This window comes from Malaclemys terrapin, chromosome 1, assembly GCF_027887155.1.
Source record: "Malaclemys terrapin pileata isolate rMalTer1 chromosome 1, rMalTer1.hap1, whole genome shotgun sequence".
Taxonomy (NCBI): Eukaryota; Metazoa; Chordata; order Testudines; family Emydidae; genus Malaclemys; species Malaclemys terrapin.
The window spans coordinates 300,417,161-300,431,212 of NC_071505.1; the positions used below are offsets into that span (position 1 = coordinate 300,417,161).

At 39.5% G+C, this 14,052-nt stretch overlaps 1 protein-coding gene across 2 annotated transcripts in view; it reads left to right on the plus strand.

Moving 5' to 3' along the window:
• TRPC4 (transient receptor potential cation channel subfamily C member 4) overlaps positions 1 to 12,704 on the plus strand; it is a 207,582-nt gene extending 194,878 nt beyond the window's left edge. For both annotated transcript variants that reach the window (XM_054015240.1, XM_054015241.1), the window contains exons 9-11: positions 8,470 to 8,511; positions 8,798 to 8,887; positions 10,922 to 12,704. In XM_054015240.1, coding sequence (XP_053871215.1) covers positions 8,470 to 8,511; positions 8,798 to 8,887; positions 10,922 to 11,641 — 852 coding nt within the window. In that variant the 3' untranslated portion in view covers positions 11,642 to 12,704. The remainder of the gene's footprint in view (positions 1 to 8,469; positions 8,512 to 8,797; positions 8,888 to 10,921) is intronic.
• Positions 12,705 to 14,052: the final 1,348 nt, after the last annotated feature.

A 14,052-nucleotide genomic window follows, 5' to 3' on the forward strand; every position in this document is an offset into this window, starting at 1 on the left:
CACCACTAACAACCTTGAATTGGATCTTGCTATGTCCCGCAGCAAACTGTCCTCCAATAAATCACCATGTTTCTCCCAGGTTTGGTTCTTTGTGCAGCTCTGCAAATACTGCAGGATTGTGCATCCTGTGCTTGCAATGCTCAAAACACCAGTGCAGAGCTGTGCAGACTTCTGTCAGAGATGGCAGACAGGGAGGAGGGCCACGCAAGTATGTGGGTTTTTTAAAAACGGTGCAAAAATGGAATTATGGGATGTACAAAGTTGCATGCTAGGAAGTTGACCCCTTACTCCCAGTCATCCCTGTGTGACTTGTTCCTGCCCCACCATGCATTGCCAAAACTTCCCAAAAGACAGTGTGCTGGATGGTGGTAAGTTATACACTGGGATACTTATCCACATTGCACCATACTGTGCATCAGCACACTCACTCCTGGTGAGTACGCGCAGTGCCAACACACCGAGACAATATGCATACCCACAAGCCATATACTAGCTGCGATGGTTTTATGCCATTGGAACTTGCGTCGGCAAAAGTTTGTCGCATAGACATGCCCTTAAGATATGTCTACACTGCAATCAAAGCTGTGACTACAGCACATGTAGACATAAATTTGATCTAGCTGGCTTGAATAACAATAGCAGTGAAGCTGAGGCATCTTAAGTTGACTAGCTGCTCAAGAACATACCCAGGATCCCAGGCCAGCTGCCATGCATGCTGCTGGGGCTTTACGACTATCATTATTACAGTGACCTAGATCAAAGCTAGCTTGGGTATGTCTTCACAGGCAGCAACCACACTTCTGATTGCAGTGTAGATGTCCCCTTAGCTTTCAAATGGGATGGAAGAGCATGACAGTATCATTGTGGTGTGTCATCCTGACACTGAGTTACACTCATGGCATGCTGTTGAAGTAGAGAGACCCACGTATCACAATTTATGCAATATCACCTTGAAAACATGACAGTGTGGTGTCAAATATTGCACCTTTGCCAAAGACCTGCCTGTGGGGTCCAAAAGAGATACCTGTGGCTCCACAGCCATAGTTTAAGTATCACTGACATACCACAGACAAATAGCATATATCCACAATACAGTACAGTATATAATGAATATGTGATAATGGGCTATTAAGTATTGTAAGGCTCTGGAAGCAATGCTCATGAGAAGCCATTCCTATTATAGAGGAAACCTCTTGGAGGATAAGGGCACTTACACGATGCAGGCAGAAGTATTTTCTAATTTTCCTGTATGTGTCATGCTAGATCAAACACACCCCTATTATCATCATTCAGCACAGATTCATAGTGCATGGAGCATAAGGAATTGGGAACCTTTAGGGGAAGAAGGAAAAGGGAGGGATACCCACTAGACAGGCAAAGGCTGGTAGATCAAGTTATCAGGACACTAGCCTTGGATTTTGGAGACATCTATTCAACTTCCAGCTCAGACACAGATTTCCTGTGTGACTGTGAGCAGGTCACTAAGTCTCTCTGCTGCCAGTCCCTATCTGTAAAATGGGGACAATAGTATTTCCCTATCTCACAGGGATGTTGCCAGGATAAATACTATGAAGATTGCGGAGTGCTAGACATAACGGGAAGGGGGGCATATCAATACCTATAAAGGAAAGATACAAGGGATGCAGTCCTGGCTCTATTAAATTCAATGACAAAACTCCCACACACTTTAATGAAGGCAGAAGTTTACCCCAGGAGCAGGGACTGGGGAAATTACATGGAGGATCTGATGTATTCTCCTATCTGGGCCTATTCATATATACCCCTCTTACCTGTTTTCTCTTTCCAACCCCCATGATGATGGTCTAGACTTGCCCCACTCATTGTCCTGTCATATCCTGTCATTCACTTTAATCAGTGAGAGGTTTTTCTCCTGGGTGGACGTATAGAGAAACAAGCATGCAGAGATGACTCACGTGTGATGGATATGCAGAATGACAGCTGAAACTAGTCCAGATTTCCTGAAAAGATGCTGAATTCATGTGTTCCAGACTATGGCCTTGTCGGACAACATTTGCATTGTGAAAGGCTGGTGTGATTGGTTTAGCTGCCACTACTGTAGCTAGGAAAGAAAGAATAGAGAAGGAATAGAGACAGCCACAGAAAGGGAGAAAGTAGGTGTTAAGAAAAAAAACAAGGGGGTATGAGGATGGCACTGAAACAGATTATGAAAAATAGACTGCAGGAATCAGACAAGTGAAAAGAGATGGAGACATTAAAACTCACATAGAAAAGCCAGGAATAAAGAAAGATTGATTCAGAAAGAAAGAAAAGCAAAACAAAAAACAGGAGATGAATTCAGAAAGAATGATGGAAAACTACAATGAACCCCCAAATCCCGTAACAGAAGAAAACGAAACAAGTGCAGATAAGAGCCAGACAGAAAAAAAAAGAGTGGGATTATATTTAAAAGAGAAATATGACTCACAGTGGCAATGTGTTTGTGTATTTGAAGGTGGGGTACATAACATTCATTTATTAAACATTTTGAGCCAGATTATTAGATGGTCTAAACAGCTGTGTTAAATTTAGGGGAGCTATTTCAATTCACACGAGCTGGGGATCTGGGGACCTACTATGTCTTTTAATATCAGTTCAGAATTAATTTAACCTGAATCCTTTTATAGGTATTAATCACTTGGAGATCAGTTTTTAAAATACTGTTAGTGGTAAAGTAAGTCAGGTAATGTCATGATGGCACCCAACCTACCAATATTATGACTGTTTCTCAGTGTTTAAAAACAGGCAGTGAAATAGGTTTTGTTGCAAATAGAATCGAACAAAAATGTCATTGTTTTTTATAGGAAAATTTTTTTTTTCAAAATCACTGTAATTTTTTAAAATGTATTTATTTTTGTTTTTTGATGAAAACTCAGTATTTTTTATTCTTTGTTTTGTTTCTCCCTCATCTGTCCTCTTTCCCTCTCCCCACCCCCCGCCCAGAACCCTGGTTTCTGGTAAATGATATCTACAAAGGAAAAAGGGAGTTAAAAGGAGGGAAAATACTGAAAAGTTATTTTTTTTTTTGTCTTCTGTTTTTTCATGGGAAAAAAAAAACAAAAATTTTGAAAGAAACAACATTTTCCATAAAACTTTTGTGTAAAAAAAAAAAAAAAAGGCTTTTGTCTGCCAACAAATTTTTGAGGGGAATTTTCCAACCAGCTCTCATTGCAAGAGTCTCTCTTTTTCGTTTGTTTGGAACATGACTAATTTTTTTCTGCTTGTGACTCTAAGGCCTGATCCAAAGTCCAGTGAAGTTCTTCTACTGACTTCATTAGGCTTTGGATCAGGCCTAGAGTGGACACACACAATTTCTTGGGGGTACTTCCTTATGAGCTATAACATACCAGACTGTTAAACTGCCTGCCCTCCAAAAAGGGCAAATTCCCCTTTGGTGCAGTGGGCATGGCTGGTGCAGGGGAGTCTTTCATACACCTCTCTTTGCCAGGTACAAGGCAAGGGGGAAAGGGGCAAAATGCCGCCCACCCCCAAATCCTAGTGCCCTAGGTGACCGCCTAGGTCGCCTAAATGGAAGCGCCGGCCCTGCTAACATAAGCATTTAAGAGAAACAAGGTGGGTGAGGTAATATCTTTTATTCCGTTGGTGAGGGAGACAAGCTTTCAAGCTTACACAGAGCTATTCTTTAGGTCTGAGAAAGAAGAACTCTGTGTAAGCTTGAAAGCTTATATTTCTCACCAAAAGAAGTTGGTCCAAGAAAAAATATTACCTCACCTACCTTGTCTTTCTGATAACCTGGGACCAACACAGCTACAACAACACTGCATAAGCATTTACCTCGATTCAGTTTTACTCAGGTTCTTATACCATCCTCATCACATTATCTGAGCACTTTCCAGAAATGTATTAAGTGATGCAACTAGCATTTGTCACGTTTCTCCTTTTTTCTTACCCTTTTCTTTCCAAGGGAAAAATAATGTGAGGTTTTAGCTTGTTTGTTAGTGAAGGTTAGATCAAAGGAGTGCAATCACCCTTGGAATGGAAAGTGGTGACATTTGAGGTGGTGGTTAGATTCTTCAGGAGTTTCTTGCACAGCCCTGGACCAGCCCCAGAGAAAGCAGTGTCTCCTTCAGAGATAAGATTTACCCTAGCCACGGACAGCTGTGTTGTTCCTGAGGAGTGGCATTGTCAAGCATGATACACATCCCAGAGTATCCTTGATCCAGACCTTTGAGCTTCTTGATGATAAGGCCAGACTTTGAATTTGAATTCTACCTTTATGAAAATTTCTAGGTGAAAAACAATTGGCCAGAAAAAAATCATGTCTCTAAAAATAATTTAGTATTATTACATTTCTGACCAGTAAATAGATTTTGCTGCCAAGTCTGCAAAACTGTATTGATTGGCTGGCAATTTAATAAACAGGGTAATAGAAATTATTACTGGTATTAAAGTAATGATTAGAGTCTCTCAAATGAGGTACATGCGAGGTCCTATATGTACACAGGACATCAGAAAGGACTTATTATTATCTTTCTTTTTATCACATGCACAGACAGATTAAGTGACTTGCCCAATATCACACAGAAAATTTGTGGTAGAGCTGGGAATTGAACCAGCATCTTAGGGATTCCACTGCTGTGCTTTAATCACATGACCATGCCTTCTCTTTATTACAGTGATTAATATATTTTTGTCCATGGCTGTTCTTCTACCCACAACTTCCAACTGCACTTCACATACAGCTGAGCTGCGTTTAAACATCAACTTTTCTTTAATAAAAAGTCATTAAAAAATCTAAATCAAAGGTTTTTGAATTCTCACTCTTTTTCTTGCTTAAACAAAAGTGACTATTCAAAGAGGTCCTTCTGGGAGTGGAGCACTAAACAAAGAGAATGGGAAAGCTGTGACTGTTTTAAGTATTAACATTTGGCATGTATGCAGCTTTCATTAAGTTTTGAATCTTGGCAGCACCAATTTTAATTTTATCTTTTTAATAAAAAAATAAATAAATCTTGACCCGTAAACATTTCCTAATTTAGCTTTCTCCATAGCAAAGGGAAAGCTGTGAGTGAAGTCATGTTGAAAGTTTTAGACACAGCTGTGCTGAGAAGAAACAGACTATATAGTTCCTTGTGGGAAAACATCCTTAACTTCAAGATTTAGTATAGTTTCAGTGATTTGATAACAAATTTTCACACGTGACCTCAGTCTTTGGCTGTCCTGGCTATCGTTAAGCACCTAGAACCTTATGTACTTGCCATTGACCTCAGATAAAGTTGGAGGTGGTCAGTACCTCAAAAAATTAAGCTCTGGGGCCATCATTCTCAAAAAGGTCTGTAATTTTGAGCGCTTAACTTCATGAACCCTAATCTTGCATGTTGAAGTGTAGCCACCCAAAAAAAAAAGGCAATCAAAATTTGAGGCTACCTTTGAAAATTTGGGCCTTAGCCTTTAGGAAATTGTCTGTTTCTTAAGTAGATAACACTTGGGAACTGCCTGTTTGTAAGGAGTTTTAGGGGAATGGATGGGGGCACTAGTGTGGGAGGTCAGAGTGGTTTCTTAGAGTTGGGAGGTAAGGCATGTCTCTTGTCTGTAACATGTCCCACTCTACATCACCCTCACCCTGCTGGAAACCCTCATAGGTTTCTGGCACACATTTTTCACAGTTCCCAACCTGAACTGGGAATCAGCAGTGGGTAGAAAGCTCATGGCAGTGAGTTTGCAGAATGTGAGGATCCATTCTGCCGTGAGGAAGAAGAGAAAGGGAATTAGGAGTTGAAGATAGGATCTGAGCATTTTAATTGGAGAGACAGAACTGAGGCATTGAACACTAGTTTGATATTCTATGTGTATACATGCAGGTGCGCACACACGCACACATTTTTTCTTCTCCAGTTTATCAGTGTTGTGCATTAAATACATATTATAATTGTGGTAAAAATATTCTGGAGATATTTGCACGTTGAAAAATATGGTTAGTACTGTCAGCCAAAATCCTGTATTACCAGGCTGTGAGCTGAATGGTCTCTGCACTGCTCCATTGGGAGTTTTGCCACTGACTTCAGTGGGTGCAGGATCATTAAATAACTGATCTTGCTAATCAGTGTTATCTTGCTCCATAGCAGCATAAACTGAGGGAGGCTGAACTTGAGCTGATGTGTTTATTTTGTATTTCACTGTAAATACCCAGAGGGCTGAGCTGTCGTGGTATTTTCTGCAATGCAGGAGTCAGTATTTATTTTGTTTATTGGATTCACTACCTTTACCTCGAGTTAAGCACATTTCAGTGTTATCTTAAAATGATTTTTTTCCTCATTACCAAATCTTCTGTGAGTCAGATTTGTCTTCATGAACCCTAATGCTGTTAGGATTTCCTCAGTCTTCTCCCAACAAGAGGGAGACATCTCCACCTGGTGGCCCACCTTAAAACATTGCAAGAGCAAAGCTGCTTTAATACAGTGCAGGGGAGGGCTACATCACTTCCTTTGCAAAGGGGTTTTGCAGAAACATTGTACTCTGTGGGCACAGTACTCAATGCATTTCCACTCAGTCTTCAGGTGATTGAGTTAGAAGGGACGTAGTAACTTGTATTTAGCATGCACAAAATTACGAAAGACACAGAAATGTAATCAGGAAAAAGCACTGGAATAACTAGAGGGCAACTGCTCACTTAGGGAACCATTCTCCGCAGTGTCTTTTCAGAGAAGCTACCACAACAGAAAATGCAATGTCCCTCCTCCCTTCCCCGCCCCCTACATCCTGCTGTAGTCTCATCATGACTTTGCAGTAAATTACAAAAGAGAAATCAATCACAAATTACAAACCATCCACTAGTACAGGAATGTTACCAATCATAAGTAAATTGTAAATCAGCCTTGACTGCAAGAGCTGGAGAAAATATATGAATGCCTGATTTGTTATAACTTCGGTTTTGTCAGGTCTCCTAGATACATTTTGCCATAGGTTAGACATCCAATTGCATTTGGGATGATAAATGTAGGAGGTAAAAATCAAAAATATCAATCTTGCTCCCACTAACTTACTCTATATCTGCCACTGGTGCGACCTCTGCTGGAATAGTGTGTCCAGTTCTCTTGTCCAAAACTCAAGAAGTATATTCGTAAACTGGAGAAGGTTCAGAGGGGATTCAAAAGAATGATTAAAGAATTAGAAAACATGCCCTATAACGATAGGCTCAAACAGCTCATCTATTTATTTTAAGAAAGAGAAGATTAAGTGGTGACTTGATTACAGTCTATTGCTCTACATGGTGAACAAATATTTCATGATGGGCTTTTTAATATAGTACAGAGCAGTATAACACAATCCAATGGTAGGAAACTTAAGCTAGATAAATTCAAACTGGAAATACAGCATACATTTTTAACAGTGATTGTAATTAACCATTGGAGCAATTTACCAAAGGTTATGGTAGATTCTCTACACTGACAATTTTTAAATCAAGATTGGATATTTTTTCTAACAGATCTGCTCTAGGAATTATTTTGGGAAAGTCTATGGCCTGTGTTATACAGGTGGTCAGACTAGATGGTCACAATTTTCTCTTCTGGATTTGGAATCTATTAATATAAGCTAGGGACAATCAAAGGTATAGAATAAGCAAAGACTTCAATCAGCCCATCTGAATTGTTAATGTTATTAATTGTCATTAATTCATGAGCAGAGTAAGAATCAAATTATTTTTTTCCTTCTTCCTGAGACCCTTTAGGTATCTGAGTACAATCAGATGAGATACCCATTGCTTTGTTGTTGGTAGTGCTGTGAAGCTTCTTTCTGTTGTCCACCATTTGAGCATTGGCCATCTGGCGATGTGGACAGGTTTGGCTTTATTTTGAGTCTGGCCAGTGACCTAATGTTGACCCTTTCATCCAGAGATGAAATATACCATTAATTTGAGGAGACTGCCCTTTGCACTACAGTGCAAAAGTTTACTTGGGTTTTCTCTTTCACCCAAATTCATTCTTCACTGCACCAAACATGAGCAATCAGGCTTTGTGCAGGAAGCTAACGGGTGAGGAGGAAGAATTCACTCTCTAATCTGTGGGGTAGTCATGGGGCACTATTCAGCCCCTGTATAGGTGCTATCCTAGCTTTGAAGGTCAGAATAGTAGCCATTATCCTTCCCCAGCCCCTTTTTGCTGAGGGCATCTCAGTTTGATCACAGATCCTGTGCTCCACTCCACCCTGTCCCACTTAGAGCTCGCACAGATCTCCCCTTTGCAGTATGGAGAAGACACAAGGATGCACTTCTCATTTTGCACGTCAGCAGCCCTCCCTCCTGTCCAGCTCCAGGATGGGCCTTTCACCAGTACCAAAACTTCCCAAAAGACCTTGAACCAGCCCTCAACATCACTTGCCCTAGTGCATCATATTGCTGTCCTGCCACTTTCAGCCAGTTGCTGATGTTTTTTTTTTAAAATCAGTCACTAGCATTAATACCACTCAGTATCTCAATCTGTTTCTTTTCAGAGGCGTGCAGCTGATAACTTGAGGAGACATCATCAATACCAGGTGAAGGCTCATGTTTGTTTGTTTTTTTAGCATGGGTAATTATTAGAGAGGGATGAGATAGGATTTACCCCCCACACACACACACGCATATTTCAAGAAAAATCTCCTTAATTAAAACAATTATTTTTCACTGAGAAAACATGTTGATGAAACATTTTGACTGGCTCTAGAAGTGTTAAAATTTTTGTAGTATCTTAGAAAAGGAAGCAAAAATGCAGTTGATTCAGTGAACGTATGTCCAGTTATCATTGCCAGCGAAACTAACACATTCTTTTAAATCTTTTAGGAAGTGATGAGAAATCTTGTTAAGCGATACGTTGCTGCAATGATAAGAGATGCCAAAACTGAAGAAGGACTCACAGAAGAGAATTTTAAGGTGACTATTTTCATGCTTATCAATGTAATAATAAAATGTCAAATGACTGCAGAGCATCAAACAAACAATCATGCAACTGCCATTCACTTACAGCTTAGAGGACAGTCTGTGTGGCCTGCCTGACCACATGCATTCATTTTGCACACAAAATCTTGCTCCTTTTTTTTCTTTCCAGTACATTGTTTTTAGACTTTCACAGCTATTAAATTAATAAAGAATTATGGGCAGCATAGCCTAATGGTTGGTGTCAAATGACCTGTGTTCTATTCATGGCTATCCCCACGGATTACTAGGTCAGCTTGGGCCAATCATTTAAACATTTTGGACCAGGCTTTTTCCAATGGAAGAAACAGCTTAATTGGCTAGCTGGGGATCTTCTCTGTGTAGGGGAATCCCGAAGTGGAGTAGAGCTTGTGTGAATGACCAGGCTGCTAGAGCAAGATCGAAATACTTCCATATCTCAGAAAATTAGCTCTTCTGCCATGGAGTGCAGGGCTGGATGGAATGGCCAGTGTAAAACTCAATTCTAGCAACTTATGTTTTTTGCCGAAAACGGTCTGTCACTTACAGCAAGTTATCAGCCGCTCCTGCCCTTCAGGCCAGGAGAATGAAACTTTCATAGGCTCAGAGGGTGCTGTTCCTTATGTCCCCTAAGTGATGGATAACCAGAATGTCTTTTTTCTCCCCATATCTTTTCCAAAGTCCATTGTCTTTGTCTCAAAAGCCAGGCAGACTTACTTGGGTTGTAGACTCGAAACTCTGGAGAGTTCACTAAGCGCTTTCTTCCATTGCTTGTTAGTTTGATTGCTTGGTTTACCTTATATGTAAATGTAATTTCACTGTCCTCTGTAATCAAGCTGGTCAGACAGAGGAATCCACACTCTTGTGTCTAGAGCAGGCCTGATTTGTGCATTGCCTCTGAAACACATTTTAAGAACACATTTCCAGCACACATACATAACTGTTTGCACACATCCCATTCATACATCACACAAGGATTTTTGGGACAACCGTGTCACCAGTTTACATGTGATACCTTACATGATACCTCTTAGATACGTGTTATGACAACAGTGTGTTGGAGATTATGTGTATCAGGGCAAATATGATGCTGACAGTTAAGCGTTAAAGTGAGGAAAGATCATTTGATGATGACCTGATCTTGGAAGGGTGATGAGGTTATACTGGTCCTGGTTCCTCAAACTGTGGACTTCAGAAGAAATGATGTTCTTAGTGTCACTGGGTGTCAAACTACAAAATTCAGCTATTAAAACTTTCTAAACCAAAAAGACTGGAAGCTTCTTTAAACTAGCCGGTTATCCTGTGTCTGTAAATTTTGGCAGTGGCATTGAGGGGCTCTTCGGGTCACAGACCCCACCTCCCCCAACTCCCTCCTTGTTTTTAAATCAAAGATTAAATTCAGCAGATCTTGATGAAGCTAATGGGAGAGAGGATGACCTCACCCACCACACCTCTTAGGTTCACTACTGTGCCTTTCCACTCTCACAGACTCTCCCCAGTTCACCCACTAGCACCACTTCCTGAACTCCCAAATCCTTAAAACACACAGTTCCTGGGGCCATCTACCTGGAAGCTAATGCACCTTGTAAAGGGTAATAACATTCAGTGGGTTAAGGAATAGCAGTGAAAATGCTCTGCCTCTGTAGGAGTAGCACAGTCTAGTGAGCCAAACATAGATATGGGAGGTAAGACAGCCAGAGGTCTCATCCTAGCACTGTCAGTGATTTGGACAAGGGGTCTTGGGCACTTTACATAAGCTCTCAGGCTTTCCTCTGGGAAGTATTAATATTCGCTTCTATGACTTCCATGGGAATTGTGAGGACTGATCAGAAGCATTTGCAAAGCACTTAGAAGATGTCAGAGAAAAATTAACATCCATAATACTATATATTTACAAATGAACACATTTGCTAAAACATTCAGGTGTTGTTCTTTATTACAAAGAGAAAAACAAACAAAACCAAAACAGATTCCCAAGTTTTAAATGCTTCCTATATCTTCCTAACTTTTTAGGAGTTAAAGCAAGATATTTCCAGCTTTCGTTTTGAAGTCCTGGGTTTGTTGAAAGGAAACAGACTTTCTAATTTGCAAACTTCAAAAATCAACAAAGAAGCCTCTTCTTTGTTAGAGACTGATGAAAACTGTGCGAGTGGAGGAAAGGAGAAAGTAAAGAAAAAGAACTTCAGCCTTTTTGACATAACTACACTGATTCATCCAAGATCAGCTGCTATAGCCTCTGAACCACATAACATAAGCAATGGAGCTGCACTGATGGTGTCCGAGCCCATAAAGGAGAAACAAAAAAGGGTGAACTTTGTAACAGACATAAAAAGCTTTGGATTATTTCATAGACGATCAAAAACAAGCTCCGTGGAAGTGAGTGCAAATAAAATATACTCTGTGTCTGAAGAAGTTTCACAACAACAGGTGGACGAACAATGCGAGAAAACTACTGAACTGGAAGGGGAAAAATTGGTCATGAACTGTGAATTAAGTGTCCAAGATCTCAGTGACAAGTGCATGCTAACAAACAATAAGCAAACCAACAGTGAGACTTTGGATACACAGTATGAGGAGAATGATTGTGCTGTGGAAACCGAGAAGACAGAGGTACAGGATTCAGACCCCCCCACACCAGAGGATTTGCTGGACAAGAAGTTGGACGTTACCAGTGACTCGGAGATGAACGAAGAGATAGTTGTTCAGGATGATTATGTAACAACGAGGTTGTGATGCAAGTGGGAATGAGCATATACAAATATATATATTTTGCATAGTGCTTTTTTGGGCAGGATGTTTTAAAAGTTATATTAGAAAGTATAGAATTACACTTTATAGTATTCAACAACCATGGCACATGAACTTGTAACATAATTAGGTGAGGGAAAGACAATAGAGGAACCTTCTGTTTTGTAGCCTGCTTTAGCTTTCACAATTTGTTTTACATTTTTTAATAAATGGAAGCATCTTGTATTCTTGTACTGTTGCAATAACCCACAGAAACTTTTTAGCTATCTTTTTTCAATTAAAACAAATGCAATTTCTCTCATATGATAGTTGACTCCTATGATAAATATTTTTCTATGCAAATAAAAAGTAGCTTAATCTTGTAAGCCTTTACTTAACTTTTTTAGTTCCTTAAAGATAATGGGCAGCATAATAATCCATAAGCAGTTTCTGTCAATACAATTATTTAAATGGGTAGAAATTTGATTTGCTTCAAATGTTATGGAAATAAATTAAAACATAATATATCATTTATTTATTGAAAGAGTGTTAATAACTGTACATTATGAATAATTTTCCTATTTGGTTATTTAATTATATTTCCCCATCCCCCATAGAGTTATGACCCTACTGATGACATTGTTACAATTTAATTTGCAAAAAAATTGGGTTGTATAAAATGTTTCCTTTCTTATAGTAAACAAAATGTTTATGGCTTGCTACAATTTTATGACTGTTTATTCCGAAAGAATCCACAATCAGTACCAGCTATTATTTCTCCAAACATCTGCTTTTTCCAAATGTGGACAAACTATGCACTTCAATATACAATTGCTCATTAGCTTCTGCCTTCATATTACAAATGCATTTGCTAAGAGCAAGATTACTTCAGAAAAAAATCCTTCTAAATATTAGAAAAATATGACAGTCTGCTAGGAATATTTGAAAGGCAAACCTAACAGAGGTTTTCTGGATCATCACAGAGTTTTGGGGAACCTAATGGATGATTTTATACAAAAATACTTAAACATTCAAATATATAATAGAAACCTGATAGTATTTTTCATAAATGACAAGTGATTTATTGTCTTAGTCAAAATGAGTATTTTTAAAATTAAACAATATGTTTCTTTTTAATCAGCGACTGGTGTCCTATATTATTAAGATAGAATAAATATAAAAAATGTACACTACAATCTAAAGAAAGACCCATGGAAACTTTTGAATACACTACAATAAGGTAGCCATTCCATTCTTAAATTCATCTTGTTGTGGTAGGTTTTACAGTTTATATTGTCCTGTGTTCGGGGATCCCAGAATACAGAATTATCTTATATACTGGATCCCAAGAAGTACATAACAAAGGTGGAATTAACCATGGATGGCTGATGGATTTCCCTGTTTCTGTGAGCTAAGTAGAAACCAAACGTTTACAGACACATTTTCTAAAGCTCCTAAGTTGCCCCTACAACATGTAAGTGCCCTTGCATGTGGAAAACAGGTAACCATGAGCTCATGTGAGTTTTGCTTGCAAATGTTGGATTTGAATATTCTCTCCTTTAAAAAGCAACAAAGAGTTCTGTGGCACCTTATAGACTAACAGACATATTGGAGCATAAGCTTTCGTGGGTGAATACCCACTTCGTCAGATGCATGCGCCAATATGTCTGTTAGTCTATAAGGTGTCACAGGACTCTTTGTCACTTTTTACAGATCCAGACTAACATGGCTACCCCTCTGATACTCTCCTTTAAAAATATACCTCACAGAATAGATCTATATTTGTGTCCTTAGTTTCTTTTGATTTTTAGGCTAGCTATACAACAGTTCACGGATTGATATTGTTACCCCATGATGTGGCAGCAGCTACCATATGCTCAGTTGGTATTATGTCTCTTCAAAAAATATTGCCTTATAATACTTCTACTGTACAAACTCATTATCCAAATCAAAAGTCCAAGTGTTCTATTAATTTCAATAGGACTTTGTAAAGTAGAAATAATTGCTAGTGCAAATTATATGGTCTGATACAGCTGTATAAACATTTCACAAAATGCTACTTTTACCACAGGAGGCCCTTTAGCAGCAGCCATATTCTTCACACTGAGCTGGACCACAACCAGAACCATGAAAGGCACCTCCTTTTCTTTGGCACTTCAGATAAAAGGAACCCCACTCATGGCCCATTGTGCTAGGCACTGTACAAACACAGAACAAAAAGATGGTTCTTCTTCGAGTGATTGCTCCTGTGTATTCCACAGTAGGTGTGCATGCTCGCCACGTGCACCGGTGCCGGAAGTTTTTCCCTTAGCAGTACCCGTAGTGGGGGAGCACCACTGCGACCCCTAGAGTGGCTCCGCTATAGCGCACTATCAGGGGACGTGTGCTCTCCCCCCACCCTCAGTTCCTTCTTGCCG